This window comes from Montipora capricornis, chromosome 10 (assembly GCF_036669925.1).
Source record: "Montipora capricornis isolate CH-2021 chromosome 10, ASM3666992v2, whole genome shotgun sequence".
In the NCBI taxonomy this organism is placed as follows: Eukaryota; Metazoa; Cnidaria; class Anthozoa; order Scleractinia; family Acroporidae; genus Montipora; species Montipora capricornis.
The window spans coordinates 5,678,453-5,699,197 of NC_090892.1; the positions used below are offsets into that span (position 1 = coordinate 5,678,453).

Here is a 20,745-nt window from a genome sequence, read left to right on the forward strand (position 1 = left end):
TTACATTGAAGTAATGACTGAGTTATGGGAGGCGAAAGGCTACCTTGGTTTTAAAAGCCACAATTTAACAACGCAAGCCGCTAGACTTGAGAAAGCAAGCGCCAATAATACTTTTAGATGCAACGATTCAACCGATGGCTGCAGCAGGTCTGAGAGCGAGCCGGCCAAGAGAGAGTTGGTACTCGAAGGAAATAATATTCAAGATGGCTCACAAAGAAATCAAAGTCTTCGCCAAGTTGAAAATGCTAATTCAGCGCAATCGAATTTGCATAGCCTACTAATCGATCAGTCACGCGATTGCAACCAACAACCCCCCACGGGACCATCCAGCGAATTACCAGATCAAAACAAAATAAAGCCAAACCTGCCCGACTACGAGGTGTTTCCCTCTGAAATTAAGAACAAAAAATGGGGCGATATCAGCCACGAAAGCTTCTGCAATTCAATAAATGCTATCTATGATGAAATTGTCCACTACAGGAGAAACATCTTTAATCTACCGTCTGGCCGAGCCGGGAAGAGTTTCGTCGAAGAACTGGCTTTTTGGATCAGGCAATTCAATGTCAATTCCGACCTGAACTCAATCGCTTTAAAGGCCTTCATGGTACTTCCAACCCTGATCCTGCAAAAGCCTTCCGCAACTTCTAAAAGTAAAGAGCATAGCGCAGCATTAAAGCGCCGTTTAACACTCTGGAGGCAAGGAGATCTTAGCCAGTTGCTCAGCGAAGTGAGATTTATCCAGAGAAAGTTTAAGAGTTCGAAGAAGGCAAGAACAGTGGAAGATCTTTCTAAGGTTTTCGCAAAGCTTGTTATGCAAGGAAAACTGTCAGCAGCTTTAAAACTCTTGGAGAATGAGAGTTCATCAGGTTTGCTCGATCTATCACCTGCAGTCCTGCAAGGGCTAAAAGACAAACATCCAGAAGCCGCTGAGATTGCAGAGGAGAGCCTGTTACATGGCCCGATCAACTCTATCCCACCAGGTGTGTTTGACCTCATAGATGAGGAAATGATTTTTAAGTCAGCCAGTAGAACCAAAGGCTCCGCGGGACCATCAGGAATGGATTCCGAAATTTACAAACGGATCTTATGCTGCGGGGCCCCTACAAGTTTGTGCAGGCCACAGCGCAGGGGCAGAGGCCGCGATACACGCCATGAGCCAGATTTTCGATGAGGAGGGGTCAGATGGAGTACTGTTGATCGATGCAAGTAATGCATTCAACCAAATGAACAGATCTGTAGCTTTGCACAACATTCAGATTTTATGCAAGGAAATGGCGCTTTATATAATAAACACCTACAGAAGCCCATCTAGACTTTTCATCTGTGGGGGAGGTGAAATACTCTCACAGGAGGGGACAACACAGGGCGACCCCCTTGCTATGGCTTGGTACTCGGTTAATACATCAATGATGATTTATTATTTGAGAGCACACTGCCCGGGGGTTAAACAAGCATGGCTCGCGGATGATTCGGCAGGCGGTGGAGTAATCACATCGCTTTACGATTGGTACAAGCTGTTGAGTCAGGAAGGAGAGAAGTTCGGTTACCTTGTGAATGGGTCAAAGAGTTGGCTTATAGTAAAGTCAGAGGAAGCTGCCGCAGAAGCAGCGAGAGTATTCGGTGATGAAGTTAATATCACTATTGAGGGTCAACGTCATCTAGGAGCGGTCATTGGATCACAAGAATACAAGGATATGTATTGTAAGGAGAAAGTGCGTGCATGGAAAGGGGAACTTGAAACACTATCAGAAATTGCTAAGAATCAGCCCCACGCAGCGTATATCGCTTTTACGAAGGGGTTCAAGTCCAAGTTTACTTATTTTCTTCGCACAATTGAGTCATTTGAGGACTATATCGACCCAGTCCAGGAGGTAATCGACGATCTACTACTTCCAACATTCTTTGGCCAGACAGAGCCCCTTCCCGACGAAGTGCGCCAACTCGCTACCTTGACAACGGCCCAAGGGGGACTAGGCGTGCCGGATCTGAGATCGGAAGCACCACAACAGTTTACCGCATCAGCATCAATCACAGCCGCACATGTAGACTCCATAACAACTCAGAGTACCATCATGATAACAGGCGAAAATTCCGTAGAGGAGCTGAAACGTCACCACCAGGCGCTAAAGGCCGAAAGGGAAAAGGCAAAAATGGAGTCGATTGACTCCACCCTCTCCCCTGATCTTCTTCGATTGGCCAATCAAGCAAGAGACAAAGGGGCCAGCTCTTGGCTTAACGCGATCCCCCTCAAAGATCAAGGTCTAGCTCTTAACAAGCAAGAATTCAGAGACTCTCTGCGGCTACGTTACAACTTGCCTCTCACCGACCTACCAGCCCAGTGCGTTTGTGGGGATAGATTCAATGTTGGCCACGCCCTCTCTTGTAAAAAAGGAGGGTTTGTGGCACAAAGGCATGATGGTGTACGAAACCTACTGACATCATTCATCACCAAAGTTTGTAAGAATGTGGAGGCGGAGCCACGCCTCTTACCTCTTGACAACGAACGGATGCATCTTAGAAGCGCAGTTACCAGCTCAGAGGCACGTTTAGACATCAAGGCGGGAGATTTCTGGTCTAGAGGAGTTACAGCATTTTTCGACGTCAGGGTCACGCATGTTAACTCCAAATGTAACCAGAGCAAGCCGACATCCGAAGTCTTTAAAGACCAAGAAGAGGAGAAAAAGCGGAAATATCAGCAACGAGTGCTTGAGGTCGAGATGGGATCCTTTACACCCTTGGTTTTCGGAACGAACGGTGGGATGGGAAATGAGTGCCAACGATTTCTTAAGCACTTAGCAGACAAGTTAGTACAGAAGGACGGTGAGCCCTATAACAACGTCATTAATTGGCTCAGAACTGTCATCTCATTTGAACTCTTAAGATCAGTACATGCGTGCGTAAGAGGGTCCCGAGTACCTTTCCGGAATATAGGAGACTCTCTTGACGATTGCCGGATTAATGTCGCCACCGCCGGCATTTAAATTTTTAATTTAATTTGAGTTTTATCATTATCATTATTATTATTATTATTTATTTTTACCAGATACATATAAGATTCAAGTTTGTATGAAAGAGTGCTCAATAAAGTTTGTTATTATTATTATTATTATTATTATTATTATTATTATTATTTTCTTTTTTTGAAGTTTTAAAACAGAGAAATACTTAATTGCTTGTAAATTTATAGTTCTTACCTTTTGGAGATATTTTTAATGTTTGTAAATATTTTTATCATGGAAATAAAGTGATTTGTTATTATTATTATTATTATTATTATTATTACCATTATTATTATTATTATTATTATTATTATTTATAGCTTATCTGAAATGAGATAATTATTAAGCTGTAGGAACTGCAGAACTTAAAATAAAATGCAACTCACATGAGTGAAACAATACTCTAAGCTTAAAATATTGAATTGTCAATTTAATTTTTTAACATCCCAAACTATAGCCAACCAGAGTAGACAGGATGAAGGACACAAGCACGGCTGTGCACTAACAGCGCCCAGTCGCCTGAGGCGACTAACATTTGCCTGGCCAGGTACTCTGGCTTATTGTATTTTGAGCAGATAAGCAGGCTAAAAATTTCAATATGCTGGTCGCTACACTTTACGAAAGCCCTTAGACATGAAAAAATTGGTTAAAAGGCCATTCCACATGATTTCACACCTTAACATAACCCGTGGCTTTGCACTTGACGTCTGGTGGCCGCATAGATTTCAATTCTTCTCAATAAAAGCATTAAATGGCATTTATTGGTTCTTGTTTTAAAAAAAAGTTGTTACTTCTACTCTGATTAGGGTAAAGCACAGGAATCGCAGTTTATGCAAATTTGATATTTTTATGATTTTTCGCTGCTGCGCCTACTTGGCCAAAATGTATTTAGGTTATGGTTGTTTTCCCCCTGTATATGAAATAAAGAAAGAAAAAGGGAAATATCATGTTATTTGTTGTTGTTGTTTTAGAAGCAGGGCAATCCCACACATTGTCTTTGGTGTCGTGACAAATCATTGCGTTTCCTTAAAAGAAATACCCAAAGACTGACGCTTTGACGGAATTCACAAAAATCTCATTCAACTTAACATTTTACTCATAATAATTATGGGCAAAAATAATTAAGTTCTGTGCTGTAGCGATCATTTTCATCCAGATCAAGATGACTTGTTTAAAAAAATGATAGCTTTTGGGCCGCCGTCACGTTTCATTGTTTCATGGCAGTTTTCACAGAATCAAGCGGCATTGATTCACGTCATGAAAACTTGTTTTCAACTTAACTAACCAGTAAAAAGGTTTACCTGTATCAGACCCAAAAGTCTTTATAAGAATTACATAAGCCTACGGCAATCTTTACTTTTTTATTTTTAAACCTGAAACACATCAGCGGCATTGCCACTTTTCTCGTCTTTCTGAAGTATGGCGTGAACAATTTGACGGGTTACGGGTTTTTCTTGTACTAGCGAGTTTGATGATCATCAGGGCAGTAGTTTTGTAGAGAGAGAGAGACAGATAAAGATCTTGCTGCGTTGTTGATATAAGGATAATTAATTAAATAATTAATTAATTTGGGTGAGCGACTTAGAGGGCCAGGCACCCCAGCTGAAATGCCCAGGGGGGAGTAGAAATACTCCTAGTTACTTCATCCTACAGAAACCGGAGATAAGCGCCGACCTGATGGGCCTTCTAGGCTCGTAGCAGACTTAACCTTTAATGTTATTGTAAAAGGTTGTGACATGAAGACTAGAGAATGGAAAATGTATAACATACCTCTCTGAGGCCAAAGTCTTAAAACATCCAGAGCTTTTTGAAACAACAATGGGTGGAAAATATTGTAAGCTCCACTGCCTAGAAGGTAAATACAAAGTCAACCTTGCCAAACATTTATTTTGCAAACTACAAGAGAACGACAATGAATGTAATTTTGATGCAATAAGCAATTTTTTATTTTTTTTTTCTAACCTGGGACTTGAATCAACACAATATAAATGTTTGCAGCCAGTATGCAACTTTCAAGCCTGGGTCCAGCATGTGATGACTTTGAGAAAACAACATAATATTAAAACATAAAGCAGTTGTTGTTTATGTGAAATAACATTGACTGAAGTAAAAGTCTAAGTACCACACAGCCAAGATTTCTACAGGGAGCTGTTATGAAGGGTTCAAGCTGGCATCAATACCAGAGAGTCTTTCCATGTAATGCAAAGTTTGTCACTTTATTTGCTGGGTTAGCTGTCCAGCTTTGTTAGGGTTTCACCATTAGTTCAGCTTTTACCTGGAGCCCTACATTACAGACCAAGATAGACAAACCAGGGCATTATTATTTTCATCAAGCACATGATATGAGGAATTTTGTGACAGTATTGTTGGAAAGAGAGTCCAAATCAAAGGTAAGATATCAGTAACATCACCAATTTCTACCGGTACTACTTTTTAAGCCAATCAGAGTCTAATCAGCAGCTGAAACAAAGGTTTTTTTGTCTATGTTTTGTACATTTAAATAACAAACAGAGGTTGCTCCCAAGCTTGGTCATTGCTGACCAGCAGATTTTAAAGCTATATCCTCACCGACGGTGGGCACTAACTGTTGGTGGGAATCGCTGTATCCCAGGGGTCAGGGGTACTATGAGTGAGTTGCAGGACGAAGTGGCAAATATTTCAGAATAAAGATTGTTCTATTGTTAAAGGACAGTTGTTATTCCTGTTCTAATGAAGGTACCATTGGTCAACATATCCATGAGTTGAAAAACTCCACTAAGACTGCTACAGATATCAACCATATGATTTGTATGACATAATCCACATAACATTAATGGAGGGGACATAATTTTTGACTGGTTAACCCATCCACTCCTCAGGCATCCGGGTGACAAGTAAAATCGTCTGGCGTTAGACAGAGTAAAATCTGTAAGTCTCACACCCAGTCTGAGTCAATGGGTTAACAATTGCACTGTCCAGAACTGAAAAGTGATTATTGTACGTGTACTACTGACAAAGGAGAACCAACAAATTGGCAGGCCAAATAGTGGAAATTTTGAAAATTTTGGAATTAGTAACAGACCAAGTGATTGATTGATTGAGTGATTGACTGACAGATTGATTGCTTGGGTGATTGACACTTACCTTATCACATGACTCAATAAACGAATACAACACTGAAATCAACACCTTGTGAGACAAATTGTTGTCCGATAGAACTTTCCACAATCCTACAAACAACGACTTTTCTGTTAGCTTATCAACAAGGAATACAGCCACTTCTTGCTCAAAGCAAAATTATCTTTTAATTTAACCCATGAGTGGTTTCCGTCACATCATTCGAACATATATAAGCCAGATATAGTTTAATATTTTTTAAAAAGCGTCTTAAAAGCAAAGCCTACCTTCATTGACACTTTCATTACAACCTGTGGACCACTGTCTCACCGTCACCAACAGAGTTTGCAAATCATCAACACAATACTTGCACTCCAGAATTCTGTTTTCTAAAACTTCTGGAAGATCCACTGACTCACAAAAATCAGAACTCCAAGCTTGTTCCGTCCAGTCCAGAGGAACCGAAGATATTTGAAGGCCATTGCATGCTTCGATAATCCGTTCTCTCGTGGAAGCCATTTTGAATTCGCGAGCGATTCGATTCGCGCCTTTTTCAAAACTGCTTAGTAGCCTCCACTTTTCAAAACACGTCACCGTGACAAGACCCTTTTGGGGACAGGAGGGAGAGTAATTTTTGGAAGCCATCAGAAAATTGTCATTGTTAAACAAAATGCAAATTGAATAAAAGAGAGGAGACTTTCCAAGAAAGAAATACATTCTCTTTCTTGAAAAACACTTTTTCTTCACCAGTCCAGTCAAAGTTATACTATGGGCAATTTCCCTCCTTCCCCTCCCCTGCATGTTATATTTTCTACCACATGTTTGGACAGTACTAATATCAGCTGAAAGCTGCAAAATTACGAAAACAAACCTTTTAAACATCAGTTAGAGACCCCAGAAGTAACATCCTCATGCTTTGAATCCTAACTAAGGCTCAACAATCAAGAACGATCAACTCGACGTTATGGTGAAAACAGAAGCGTTAAGCCCAAGGCAACGAAGAGCTTTGAAAAAACAAGATGGCGGTTCAGGGACTGATAGCGATTCGCAAAGCTCTTACAAAAATCTGGCTTTTCTGTGCTTGTTAGTCTTTCCTTCCCTATTTTGGCTTGTAGTTGTCGGTAGTGATGTTGTTTCTAATCTTGGATCTGTGTTTGGCAGCCACACTGGCGCTTTTGTGGTGTCGGGATCGTTGGTAGTTCCTGCAATTGGTGGGTATTTTTACAAACCAGTGCGAAGTTTTTTAAAGATTGTGATGCCTGTGTTGTTTGCATTGCTTCTTTTTCCCACCTTACAAGTGTACCTGTGCTCTCCTCTGGAGATCAAAAACGAGAACATTGGAACAAAGTATAGCTTGAAGACAAGTGCCTCTGAATTTCTTCAACAAGCTTGTGAAGAAATGTGCCTGAACAATTCTAAGATCCCATCATCATATTCCTTGACTTTTTTCACACCTCGAGTTTCCTTCAAAGTCAAGTTCAACCAAATCGTTGATTTGAACTTAACAACAACGGCTACAATTAGTGGAGAGAAACTTGCCATAGCAAAGATGGTACTTTTGAAATCCTGGCGAAGTGTGAAAGGCAAATATTTTGCTCTTAATATAATCGCACGAGTTCCAGTGAAGGTAAAGAAATTCGAGGAGGGATTGGCTGCAAAGAAAGGAATGATCTTGTCTGGTAGAGTGGAAGTTATTCCTATGGGCCTCAAGAAGCTCCGTAATGACCTGGAAACGCAAAAGCATTTTGTCAGGCCTTTTGTCTTAGAAGTCTTTCGAGCAACACTGATGGAGGAATGAACATTGTGAGATAATGACAGAGATGACATTCATGATATTTTCAGATAATAACATAGATATGGTGAATATCTGAAAACAATTCGTCCCATTGGAGACTCTGCTGAGGATGATGTCTTAAAAAGACCTGCATCCCATGGTCACATGATCAACGGGCAGGTACAAAACACAGGTCTCATGTCACAGGTCTCGTTCACAGGTCTCTGGTTTAAACATTCATTAAAGCTAACCTCAGGCCTAAAAACTCTTTTTTAGGTCTAATTAGGACTAAGGTTAGCTTTAATGAATGTTTAGGTTTGTTTCTATATTGGTAAAACAGAGACCTGTGAACTTGACCTGTGACTTGAAACCTGTGTTTTGTACCTGTCAATGATCAAATCATTGCCTTTATAACATACCTGCATCTATATGCAGTTTCATTCAGATCAGGACAAAATATGATGATTTGACTACTTGATTGTACAATGCATGCAGTTCTATTAAAAGCCTATAGGTCAGGCCCCAGTTATTCAAAGACTGGATAATTTTATCCAGTAGATAAGTCGCTATCCAGAGTGTAAAATATACACCCCTGCTTAGATGTGCATAGAGTATGTGTATTCACAGTTATGTGAGCAAATACTTTGCGTTGATTGAAACTGTTGGTTAGTGACTTACCCACAAGATAAAGTTATCCAGCATTTGAACAACTGGAGCAAAGTCCTTACTCGCCATAGTCACAAGTGGCGCAGTGATTTGACCGTCCAGCTCAAGAGTAAAGGTTCATAGACTGAATCCCTGCATCCGTTTTCTGAGTTCTAGATGGTTATTCAAGTATTCACTATTATTTTTTATGCTTTGTTTTTCTCAAATATAATAATAACAATAATCATAATGATAAATAATTATGATAAACTAATGAACTGGCATAATGAATGCAACAGAGGAAAGAATCAGCTCAGAAATCAAGTGATGCCCTAGTGTAAGGCTTCACTTGATTTCTGTGCCGTTTACATAAATAAATTATATAGTATTACACGCTACTAAGGACATCACTCATTCATACTTACTTGGCTTGGGCCGAACCAATTTGTCCTCAAATTCCCACAGCCTGCTCCTACCTGGCCTTGTAGCTCAGTCGGTAGAGCAACGATGACCTAATCCAGTAGTGGGTTTAATTCCCACCCATGTCAGAGATTTTTCTCTGCCCTTGGGTGATCCACATAAAGTAGTTCCTGATGCTGTTGATCAGCAAGGTTCTTCATCCACTCTTCACTTTCACAGTAGTGTAAGACCTCACTTGATTTCTGTGTCATTTGAGTATATATTCTTGGTTTTCACATGACATCAGAAAAAACTAAAATTAAACATTTTGAGTTTTTACCTTCATCGTGTAAAAGACATTTTAAAGATATACCTGCTGGCCTGTTTTCAGCTCGGTAGCTTGCTTTGTTTTGAAAAAAGAGCGGTTTGAACTTCAATTTTTTTTACAATGCGTGACATTTGGATTGCTTCTGAGAAATATGTCACATACACAAAAATATCTATCCTCTTGTGTTTTAGAGTTCTGAATGACCAAAATGTTAAGAGAAGTGTCTATGCGAATGTTTTCAAGTTTAGCAGAGAGAAAAAATGTTTTGAGAGAGCCGAAGTAAACCCCATGTGTTTCCACTGGTTCGGAGTCCCTCTGAGGGACGTCAACGTGGAGTCAGCATACTAAACACTATAATTTTGAGTGGTACCCTTGCCGATTAACTCAAGTTTGGGATATCACACAGCCCTAAAACTTTGTTTTACACTGTTTATTTATTACCCTTTTACAATATCTCAATTTCTTTAAAAAAAGAGTAGTTCAAGACATTTTGGCTGGTGCTTAAGCCTTCATCAGTTGAAATATGATGTTAGTACGTGTGATTCAAATAACAGCACGTTGAGCGCGCGCTGAGGAAAAACCCGCATGAAGTTTCTTGGTGGTAGTTGAATCCATCATGGAAACATTTGATTGACATCCACCTAAATTTTATTTTCAAATATGAAAAAATGCCATTGGGGGCGTGTGTTACTGATAACCAATTTAATGCCTGTTACTTTGTCACATTTACAATCCTTCCAATATTTTCTTTAGATCATTTAAACATTATGCCTTTATGTCTACGGTTCTAACATATGGCATTAATTGTAATAAATACCGGCATCTTGTTTTTCCCTTCGAAACCCACCCATATCCTTTCCCATTCATTTGTCTCCCAGTTTTTCATTCATGCTTCTTTTTCTCCCATACTGCTCACAGCAAACCTATGCATTTATTGCTAATCTCATACAAATGACGAAGTGGTTTTTTGTAAACAACTTGGAATGCTTGCTAATTATCCAGAAGAATAATGTGAACTTCTTTTTTTTTGTAAAAAAAAAGAAACTAGGGGATAAAAAAGCATGTTATGGAGTTGCTAGGGAAATTTGCTGTATGTCCGTGGGTATAAGGGGAAAATAGGGCATTATCTCTGATGGATCCTCGTCTTTTCCCCCTCCAAGTTTGAACATCACTCAGCAACTGTTATTTTGAAACACAAATGGAAACGAGATGGGTTACAAAATAATGAAGTGTTGGGCAGTAGCAAAGGATATTATTGTATCAATACCACTCCTTGCTCCTCTATTCCCCTTACACAAGATTTGACACCCTTGTCAGTATTGTTAATGTCACTCCTCATCATTGTCAAGATAATGGTCCGCATGCTTCTGTTAACACTTTCCAGAACTAAATCCTTCTCAGTGAGTTTTTAACAGTACTGTTGGCTAATTTTATATGACCGGTACTTTCCTCTTTAAACAAAATGATCCAGACGAGGTTCACTGTTACTGGTATTTCTCTTTCAGGTATAGCCAAAATGTGATGCTTAACTGTGGGAAAACGCTGGATGACCACCTTCATTGCGTCTGTAGGCAAGTAGAACAATTTTTTGATCATTGTCACTAAGGCATGTTCTTTTGAATGTTAATTCTTGGCAGTCTTGGCTTTGTTGATATTTTGAAAAATGGTGATAAGACTGTTCTGGCACTCAACCATTGAAAGATGGCTGAGCATTACACAGGCACCCCAAGCTTAATGTGCCGGAAAGTCAGTGCGATTTGTGCCATTTTTCAATGCCTCGGTTGTCAACAGTATATATGTTTATTATTAAAAACTGAACTATGGATATCAGATTTCCAGCATTTTCATTGGCTCGCTGGAAACAGTTTATCAGTTCATATAATACCTGCTGTTCCTAATATGGTGAAGGAATGCAATACAGATGAAAGCAAGCTGAAAACATTTTGCAGCTCTGAGAAAAAATAGCTGTCAAAAACTGTTTTGGACTGGAATTGCCCAAGGCAGAAATCAATGTTTCAGTGGAAGAGTTGTTGATCCTGGAGTTTTTAATAAAACAATAAGGAGCTTAAGCACGCGCGTCTTTGAGACGCGGACGGCAACCGGAAGAGAACATTTCACATGCCAGGGCAGTGGTGTCTCCCAGATTTTTATATTTATCATCTCTAATGCAGAAAAGATACTTAGTACCGGTAATGTAAATGTGGTTGTGTGAAGACAAGTTAAAAGGGAAAACAGCTCACTTCGGGTTGCCGTCTGCATCTCAAAAACACGCATGCTTAAGCTCCCTATAAATTATTATTCTACTCGGGCTTGCTGGATAAAAAATGGTTATAACCAACTCAGCGATATTCGCCCTGCTGGTTATCTATCACTTTATATCCAGCGCACCCTCGTAGGAGAATTGTTAATTATACCATTGACAACCGAGGAATTGAAAAATGGCTCAAATCGTGTTGGATCTGAAAAAAAAGAAACAAACAGGAAGGAAGCTACCCACAATGGCAATAAGATTAGGCTTTACAATTGAGGTTTTTTTCACATAATTATCTTCTTTTAGCCTTTTATCAGGATTCTCATACAAAAACTTATATTTTTGTTTTACTTTCCCTCACACCGAGCTTGGGGGGCTTGTCAGCATTGTTAAGAGGAGACCAAAGAACTTTACATGGATCATGCTTTAAGTACCAGCCCTGTATTTCAGTCAACCATTCAAGCAGCCCTTTGAGAAAGTTGTCATTTGTAAACTTATTCATAAAACAGTTTGTTTCCTCCAGGATTTGGGCAAGGGTAGGGTGAAATAGCCAGCCAGACTAGAGCTTTGTTTGTGCTATCTCAAGTTATTTACAAAAATGAGACTGCTGACAGGGAAACAATATTGAGTAATTTATACAGATCACAGTCAAAATAGAGTACGTTTTGCATCTTTTTAATCCTTCATTTACAAGGTCACACAGTAAAACCATTGCCCAGAGCAACAGCAAATTGTCCAGCCTATATGTTTTACACTAGCAATCCAGTGTGACTTCTCTCAACAAAACTGTTCAACATTAACAACCAAAATAATATAACCACACAATAAATAGTAATTAAAGTATGCCACACCCATTTTGTGTTGATTGAGAGCAATCAGTGAGTCCAAACCCTATAATCTGCTTTCGTAGCAAACTTTGATCTGCAATAACTGGGATTTGAAAAACTCAGCCCTGGACAATGGTCTAGGTTTGTTTGTTTATTTTTTGTTTTTTTGCCTATTCCCATTTCTGGAATTTTTTTGTATTATTATGTTTTTTGGATAGGTATCAAAAAGTTTGCAAAAATCAATGCAATGATAATATTTCCAATTTTGTCTTTTAAAATATACACCTATTTACAATAACCCTGCCTTGAACTAAGAAAAAGGTTCTACTGTTTTTTGTCTATTGAATAAAATTGGTTTATGTAACTATAAATAGTTTGCTAATAATTTACGCAAATGTACATAATGGAAAATAGTGTTAAATATCTTGAAATAATAAATAAGTTATGCTTGGGCCAGTTTGCCTGCATTGTTGTCCTCTACTCTTAACGCTGCTTGATTGTCAACGGCCCCATCTAGTTTTGCCTGTGGAGCATGAAGTTTACTTATATGACGTGATAAGTGGCTAGGGTTGTTGAATGCTTTTGGACATTTAGAGCACTTGTATGGTCGCTCACCAGTGTGAATGAGAATATGACGCTGCAAATTTCCGGAAATGGAAAAGCACTTGGAACAATGAGTACATTTGTAAGGCTTTTCTCCCGTGTGAACCCTTGTGTGGATGACAAGAGCACTTTGCTTGCTGAATGCCATTTGGCAGTGCTGGCACTTGAAGGGCTTTTCACCAGTGTGGCTGCGAATATGCCTTACTAACATTTGTGAGTCATTAAACGACCTTACACAATACTGGCATTTGTACGGCTTGGTGCCAGTGTGAACTAACAAATGTTTCTCAATGGACTGAGAGTCACTAAATGCACGTCCGCAATATTCACATTTGAAAGGCTTTACTCCAGTGTGACTGTAAATGTGCTTCTCCAGAGTTGTATTATCATTAAATCCCTTGCTGCAGTAATGACACTTAAATGGCCTCTTTTTATTGTGTACAAGCATATGACATTGCAGTCCGTCGGCCCTTGTGAATGCACGTGTACATTCACCACACTTGAATGGTTTCTCACCCGTGTGAGTACGTTCATGAGAACTCAAATGGGAGTGCCACTGGAAGCCCTTGCCACAGAACTGGCAGGTATACTTTGCTTTCCTCTTCCGTCCTTTTCTCATAATGTGGGTTCTGTTTTCATTGGTTTCATGGAAATGCCCTGGTGAAAGGTTTTCCTTCTGTGTTGGGCTGTAGGCTTCATTTCCATCCATTTCACCGTACTCTTCTTCCACCTCATCTTCATCATACTCATCTTCTTCCTCCTCCTCTTCCTCTTCCTCTTCATCAGACACTGTCTCACTGTCACCATGGGCCATTGCTTCTTCCTCTGAAATGTACACCCGAGGAGCAGCAGACTCCACCTTAACAGTCCAGGTGTTTGGCTCTGGTTGTGGCCCAGCTTGGGTGCCATAGTCTCTCATAACAACAGTGTAAGAATCCCCTTCATCATCTTGGGGTGAACCTGGGGGAGTAATGATGCAGCTGGATTTGTTCAGAACTGGATTGTGACCAGGAGACTTGGAAATTCTCTCACTGCACTGCAGTTGTTTTTCTGGGCTGGATCTCTGTTCTGGGTAGCTGTTTTCTGGAGGTGAGGATAGGATTTCACGATGTGGCATGGCTGCCTTTCTCCTCTTTGCACCCTTTGGTGGCTGTTTTGGAAGCTGGACTGGAGGTTGGACGTTGGGCGGAACTGAAGTCTGGACCGGTGCTGGTGGCTGGATTGGCAACTGGATTGGTGGCTGGGGCAGTGGTTGGCTTTTTGGAACCACTGCAGGTGAATCTGTCACTGGAACTCTATAGACTGGACTGCGTAAGAAGTCTGGTGGAGGTTGGGTGTAAATGAATTTTTGTACCTCTTTGCCATCAGGAGTGTACTGTGGAGTTGGTGGCTGACTCGGATTCTCTGCAGGGTATGGAGGAACAGGCAAAGAAGGTGCCTTATGTTCTGGAGACTGCTGGATCGATTCGGTTGGTTTATTGGCTGGATAATAGTGAACTGGTACTTGGCCACTGTTTTCAGGCTGGTAATGGACTGTGGTTGAATTATTTGGTGGATAGTAAGGCTGTGGCTGAGGTGGTCTCTCACTCGGATGCAGAACTGCTTGGGCAGGCTGACTTGTAGCGACCTGTTGCGTTGGCTGAGGGTAAGGCATTGCTACAGGCACATAATGGACTTGAAAGGATTGTTGATTTGGTACTGCTTGATACTGTGGTGGATAGATGGGTGGTCTTGTCTGTTTTTTATCGTGTGTTAGATAAAGTGGCTGCCCAGGCACCACTTGGCTCGCTGGTGAGTAATGCTGAGATGGTGGAGGCCCAGCTGTTTGAATGGCACTTGGATATGGCTGGGAGCTGCTCACCGGGTGACCAGGAGGTGACAACTGATATCCATGCACTGCGTCTGTCTTAGTGACGACAAAGGGTGGGACTGACACTGGCTGTCCTGTAGTTTGAGGTGGGTAAGGTTGCACTGTGATGACTCTGGGATCTGCTGGAGGGTATGGCAATGGGGCAACTTGAGGAATAATTTGCTGCGGTGGGTAGGTGGACTGTTCAACAGAGTGTGGATGGGTTGGCCCTGGACTGGGCCTTACTCTTGACTGGTACACAGGTGTTGCCTGGGGAGGGGGCAAGGGTAGCTGAGGTGGGGCTGGAGGCTGTGGTTGTTGTTGTTGTTGTTGAGCAGGTATTGCCACTGGAGGCTGAGGTTGTGCTGGTGGCTGCTGTGGTGCTGTTGAAGGAGGATGTGGCTGATATGCAGGCTTAGAGCAAGAGTCAGCGTTACCTGCTACAGGTGAGTACAAATTGGATGAGCCAGGGACCTTTTCAAGGATAGCCGCTCCGGGAACAGCTTGGTATTGCAATCCTCTGGAGCTTGGAATTGCGTACACGGGAAGATAATGAACTACTGGTTCTGGTTGAACTGCGGGCGTTACTTGTGGTCTGGTTTCATTTCTTGAAGTTGAAGTGTATTGACTGGGGGTTGGCTCACTAGCAGTAGAGGATTTTCGCTGATAATCTTCGCTGGGGTTTCGCGCAGTCGGCTGGCCATTTCGTTTTTCATCGGGATAAACAGTGTCCGTCGAAGGCCCAATCGAATGAACTTCCACGATCTTCACGTTGTCAAGGCCAATATTGTTCGTGATTTGCGCGAGTTCGCGTTTCTCGCGGGGAAATGTTCCGGTCGACTTTGCATAATTATGCTGCGCAGAATTTTCTTGACGGATGCTTCTTTCATATTCAAATCTTTTCGTTTCTTTGTGACAGGTAATTGAATGTTCGGATGGGTTATAATAATAACCGCCATTTAGACTCCCCTGAGATTTGACCCGTTTGGCATCAGCCGCCGCATAATTATTAGCATCTCGCTGAAGCGTTGAAATGGTCTTATTAGGAGGCACTCGCCTTTCAAGCGGAACGTCCTTGACACGACTTTTTTCGTTGTTTACTCCTCGCGGTGGCTCACTGCCTTCCTGAGTCACGTCGTTGTAAGAAACCAGACTTTTTTTCGGGCTTCGCTTTCGGGTTTTTCGTTGAGCTTTGATAGCCGCGCTTGGAATTTCTGTCACGACATGTTTGTTTGCGTAAAGTTCATTAGCTTGACGAGGCGTGCGTCCTGAAGAATCTGTTGGTGTTTCCTGCCTCTCGTCTGTTGCTTGCTGTGCATATTTGCGCTTGCCTAGGATAAAGTCTCGTGAAGATCGAGAGTCCCCAGCCGGTGAAATTTGATCCTCAGTTTTTGTCAAGAAATCACTTTCGTTGTCTCGGAGATCTGTTAAGTTACAAAAGCAATAGTGAAATATGAGACGACAAAACGGTTGAAAAATCTACCTTACAATTGATTGCATTTTACAAAATTGTTTAAGAATTTCAGCTCACGCTTTCACCTTAAATTTCCTTTAAAATTAAGGGATGTTTCACACCCACAGCGAGAGGACGGGAATAAATTACTGGCTGGGCGCGCTTAATTAACTATTCAGAATCTGAGCAGTGCTAAAAAACGCGCTAATTTTGTTACCGAGTAAATGAAGTTCTGCAAACAAATGCTAGATGTTTTCTGGAGTCATTCGGAATGTGGTGGGAATCTAATGTTCACTTCCTTTTATCGCTTTAATTTCTTTGAAGCCGAAACTTGATATTCGAGTCGTTTGCTTGTGCTAAATCGACAAGTTAAACTTCACTAAAACTTCACCGGATTTGCAAAAGTCGCGTAAATCGAAATAAACTTAAGGCAACTAAGTCAAACTTGACTTTCGAAACCGCTGAAAGAAAGTCATTTCCCTGAACAGAGGAGAAACCATGCAAGAAAGTCTGTTCGAGAGTTTTACGCAACATCGAAAGGCGATTATAAATTTAATTCGCTAGTCGTAACTTACCAGCAAGAATTCCGTTGGGAGAATGTCCGGGTTGGGATCCCAGTTCATCTTCCTTCCTCTTTTCTTTCTTAGCTTTTATCAGAAATGCTCGTGGCATCGCGATATCGTTGACGTTGGAGAAAATCCGGAGGTACGATTTTCTAACGTTGCTCCGCGCTTCAAGGATGCTGACAAATGCTGCCGTTAACTTCTCGACGCAGCATTAAGGATATTAGCATGCGGGTATGTTGTTAGTATTCAATGCTCATTCAACAGGAGAATTCCGTTCAGTGACGTCACATGGTCGAAATATCGTAATGAAACTCCCCCGTCATTTTTGCCGGGGATGACTAAAACGTCAAAAACTGCCGTCTGAAATATCCTCTTTGGAATACATTCTTTCGCTGATGAAAGCTGTTCAAGATACCGAGGACCTAAAAACGTTCGTGTGTTTGTGATTTGAAAAGAAAGGTTGGCAAAAAGCGAGAAATTCCGGAGACTAAAACACGAGTCAATATTTATTCACTGGCGCTACCCCTATAGTTTGTCTTTGTCACCGGAAGTGAGTGATTTCGGTACGGCCTGAATTCCGACACTTCATTCGGTGCACGAAACTTCTCCCCGCACGTGCAAACTTGTTTTTTACCGAAAGAACTTCAAGTTCTTCTGTTCTTCAACTTCATTTTACTTCTGTGGGGAAGAAACCGATTCGAAAGGGAAAAAAATGTGATTTCTAGCATTTTTTCTATGCTTGAATTCCCCAGTGACTCACTAAAGAAAATTAGCATTTCTGTTCTTCAAATTTTGACACGTGTTTAAGCATTGACCTTCGCTGAACCGAAGCTAATCACTTGACGTAAGGTAAAAAGCTCGTGCTTACATCAGAAACGGGCAAAATACGTTCGATACAAATCCCAGAGTTTCGCCGAAAAGGGAGATGTACTTGCTACACGACACGTACCACAATACCCGCGCTGTATGAAAACGTTCCAAATTTCTGGGTTGACAACAAAAAGGATCAAAGCAATGACATTCGAAGTAGCAGAGATTAAGACCGAACAAACAACTCTTTTTCTGTCACCGTGAATCAAAACTGAGGAATCTGTACAAACGTTTTATCGGCCGTTTTATCAGAAATCACTCTGTCTATATCCGTTACATAATATCAAAGCAAGGTCTTTGTCGCATCGAAAATCATTTTTTCCGGTTTCTATTGCTGCCTTTCATTAATTGCAGCAAAATATCTTTTGTTGTTTGTTGTGCGCTGTTATGAAAATGTTTTGAAGACCGAAAGCCCCTCCCCTTAGAAAACAAACTTGGTAGTTTTTGCTCTGGGAGCTAAACTGGATATCCAAAGTATTTTTCTATGCCACTGGAGTATATAGTGCCTCTATCTTCCTTGGCAATATTCCCTTCAACTATCGAAACTCGGTAACATTTTCCTCGAATATTATTCATTTTTGAGTGGCGTCCAAGTGTTTTGAAAGTTCCTGGTTCTATTCAAATGAAGTTTCCCACACGCTATAGGAATGCACTAAAATTAAACTTATGTTTAAAGATGAGTTCGTCTAATAACTTTTTCGAATACTCTGATTGCCTTAAATGCCGCGAGCAAAGGAACAGTATCTTGCGGGTTCATTCAAAATGGCAAACTCTTTTGATAACAAGAGAACTTTCATTTCCTTAACTTTTGTGTGGTCCTCAGCAAAAAGATTTGTCAAAAGGGGGTAACGTAATAAACAAACGTTCTTTGTTTTCCATGTTTCTAACAAATGCACAACCAATGTCTCGCGGAGGAAGACAGACAGCTCCAACGTCCAACAGAGGAGAAAATGTGATCACAAATGGTACCAGCCTTAAATTCTGTGACAGTGACCCTTTGGAACACATCGAGAATTTTCCTCCAAGCATCGGAGGACGAAAGCGTGTTTGTTGATCGTTGAAATTTTGCGATGCCAAGTTGAAATGCAAAATAAGAGGACTTTTAAGTCAACCGTGAATAAGGGCGGAGTAATGAACCACAAAAAGCTCATAAAAGCACTTTCTGTAGGAAAACAACGACGTCATGGAATTTGAAAGCAATAGATGAAAAACGATATGAAAAACGATTGGCGACTATGAAAATGAGTTTGCAGTAGTAGTTTTAAAAGCACCCCAAACCGTGGTTTTGAAAGAACAAACATGCCATAAATCCCGTGAATTGAATTATAATATCCCTGTATTACGTGTCGGCAATTGGCGTTGTTATATCAAAAATCAAACAAGTGGTCCCAATATAATACCACCTAATGGCATTGCTACCAAGATACCGAGTAAACAACATCACACGGAGTCTAGAAAAATACTAAGGAGTTCTTCAAGCCCGTCCAATACTTTCATTACCCTTGGTCGAAAAGCAAAATTCTAATTGTATTTCTTAGCAGAGCTTGGCGGCCAAATCGTTTTCACTGAGTGAGCACACAGTCTAACCTGCGGCCCTTTTGAAGTACCCACCTCTTTCATGCAGATTTTTTTTATAAAGTTGTGCGAAAATAATTTCCGCTTTCGAAAAGACCAATAATTTCCAAGTTAAGAAATAAAATTTTTGGGTCGGATTTCCTCCTAAGGAATTTCGTAACTTTTCGGTACTTTGCGGACCACTTCTTGCCGGATCGATTTGGTTCCCAAAGCGTCTCTAACAACAAAAAAGTCGCAGAACTACTGATGCAAACAATTTCTCGAAGCAGTTATACTGCACGCAATTTGCATATGAATTAAAAGGAGTTCTCTAAAGAGATCTACCCATCTTCTGTGGTCTCTTGCGACGTTTTCTTTATGCTTTTCCCTCAACAAAATGGCAAAAGATTTGCTTGTGTGATTTAGGAATCAAGGCTTGGCCTTAGAAGTGTCCGTTAAAATGTACGTGCAGTATTGTTAAAACGGCCACTTTACACTTCAGTAACTCTTGTACGTAAGTAATTCGTTTTAACGCAAGTTGGTTCATGTACTTAATAACTTCTTAAATCACCGAATTCCTTTCAAAAACACTCAAGCGTAAAGTCTTTCCGTTGAAAGAGTGTGCATTTCGCAAGAATTCGTATTATTAAGACACATCAGTCCAGCCTTGTTCCCTGTATTACAACTGAAGTTGATCCCCAACAAACTTCTAAACAACGCCTGATATACCGTGCGCCGAGTTTCAATGATAGTGCAAACTGTCTAAAACGGTTTCAGCATTTCAGACACTTAAATAATGTATTGTTTTCGTGCATTAAGCGCTGAAGCCATGGTAAGTGCTCCCGAGACGCTGTGGAAAGAAAAGTTTTGAACGTAAAACAAAGAGGGTTTTACACGGTTGATGAATTCCTTGCGTCAGAAACTTAGCTGCAAAACACTCAACCAGTGTGAACCATCACGAAATTTTCGTGATAAACCTAAAACCTCTCAATCTTTCCCTGATCTTCAGTCATGTAGAATAGGATTACAAGTTGACTTGCTTTTGTCAATAATCCTCGGTGTCTGTGGCGCAGGTCTTCCTTGTGTAAACAGTTCCCGTGAACTCAAACCCGGCGCTGGGATATCAATTGGCTGAGTGGCTTTTTTCAGTAATACTCTTTAACAATCGACTGCCTGTTTTTATTAATATCTAAATGCTCATATCACTCTTTACGGCGTTGATCACACGTTTTGAGAGAAAGCCGGATTTCTTTGTAGTCAAAAGTGGAACCAATTACGTTTATTAATGACGTAAGATTTAAAGCGTCGAGGAGTGTTGTTTAAAATCCTTATGCATCAGTGACTGACTGTGCAAGAAGGGAAATTTAGTCGTATTAAGTAAACAGAACACGATAACTTGCGTTTCGAGCGTAAGCCCTTTGCAAGAGCAAATCCGTTCAAACGAAGGGCAAAAGCTTGAAATCTACTGATGTTTGTAAAATTTACTCGCCCATCGATGCAACACCAAAAATTGTACAATGGAGACCGACGA

General features: G+C 40.8%; 4 protein-coding genes across 6 annotated transcripts in view; 2 read left to right on the forward strand and 2 right to left on the reverse strand.

Annotated features, from left to right (window-relative positions):
• Positions 1-6,977, reverse strand: part of LOC138018454 (condensin-2 complex subunit D3-L-like) — a 49,403-nt gene extending 42,426 nt beyond the window's left edge. For 2 of the 3 annotated variants that reach the window (XM_068865083.1, XM_068865082.1), the window contains exons 1-4: positions 6,383-6,977; positions 6,123-6,208; positions 4,962-5,037; positions 4,770-4,847 (exon numbers count right to left, since the gene is read on the reverse strand). In XM_068865083.1, the coding sequence (XP_068721184.1) occupies positions 4,770-4,847; positions 4,962-5,037; positions 6,123-6,208; positions 6,383-6,977 (835 nt within the window). The remainder of the gene's footprint in view (positions 1-4,769; positions 4,848-4,961; positions 5,038-6,122; positions 6,209-6,382) is intronic. The other variant, XM_068865084.1, reaches the window with a different exon arrangement.
• LOC138018456 (uncharacterized) lies at positions 1,238-3,032 on the forward strand. The gene has a single exon (XM_068865086.1). The coding sequence runs from the start codon at positions 1,272-1,274 to the stop codon at positions 2,979-2,981; it is 1,710 nt and encodes a 569-aa protein (XP_068721187.1). The 5' UTR covers positions 1,238-1,271; the 3' UTR covers positions 2,982-3,032.
• Positions 6,978-7,059: 82 nt separating the features above from the next.
• On the forward strand, positions 7,060-10,886 carry LOC138018460 (uncharacterized). The gene is made up of 2 exons (XM_068865092.1): positions 7,060-7,898; positions 10,747-10,886. Exon 1 carries the CDS (start codon positions 7,060-7,062, stop codon positions 7,891-7,893), a length of 834 nt encoding a protein of 277 aa, XP_068721193.1. The 3' UTR covers positions 7,894-7,898; positions 10,747-10,886.
• Positions 10,887-12,151: 1,265 nt separating this feature from the next.
• Positions 12,152-17,224, reverse strand: LOC138018455 (uncharacterized). The gene is made up of 2 exons (XM_068865085.1): positions 16,800-17,224; positions 12,152-16,195 (listed from the first exon to the last, which is right to left on the reverse strand). Exons 1-2 carry the CDS (start codon positions 16,894-16,896, stop codon positions 12,762-12,764), a joined length of 3,531 nt encoding a protein of 1,176 aa, XP_068721186.1. The 5' UTR covers positions 16,897-17,224; the 3' UTR covers positions 12,152-12,761.
• Between the last annotated feature and the right edge of the window lie 3,521 nt (positions 17,225-20,745).

Bases quoted from the DNA above. Each gene is read 5' to 3' on its own strand.
- LOC138018456 (XM_068865086.1), top strand. From the start codon at position 1,272: ATGGCGCTTTATATAATAAACACCTACAGAAGCCCATCTAGACTTTTC.
- LOC138018460 (XM_068865092.1), top strand. From the start codon at position 7,060: ATGGTGAAAACAGAAGCGTTAAGCCCAAGGCAACGAAGAGCTTTGAAA.
- LOC138018455 (XM_068865085.1), bottom strand. From the start codon at position 16,896: ATGCCACGAGCATTTCTGATAAAAGCTAAGAAAGAAAAGAGGAAGGAA. The intron at 16,196-16,799 runs GTAAGTTACGAC...GTAACTTAACAG, and splicing joins TCCCAACGGAATTCTTGCTG to ATCTCCGAGACAACGAAAGT.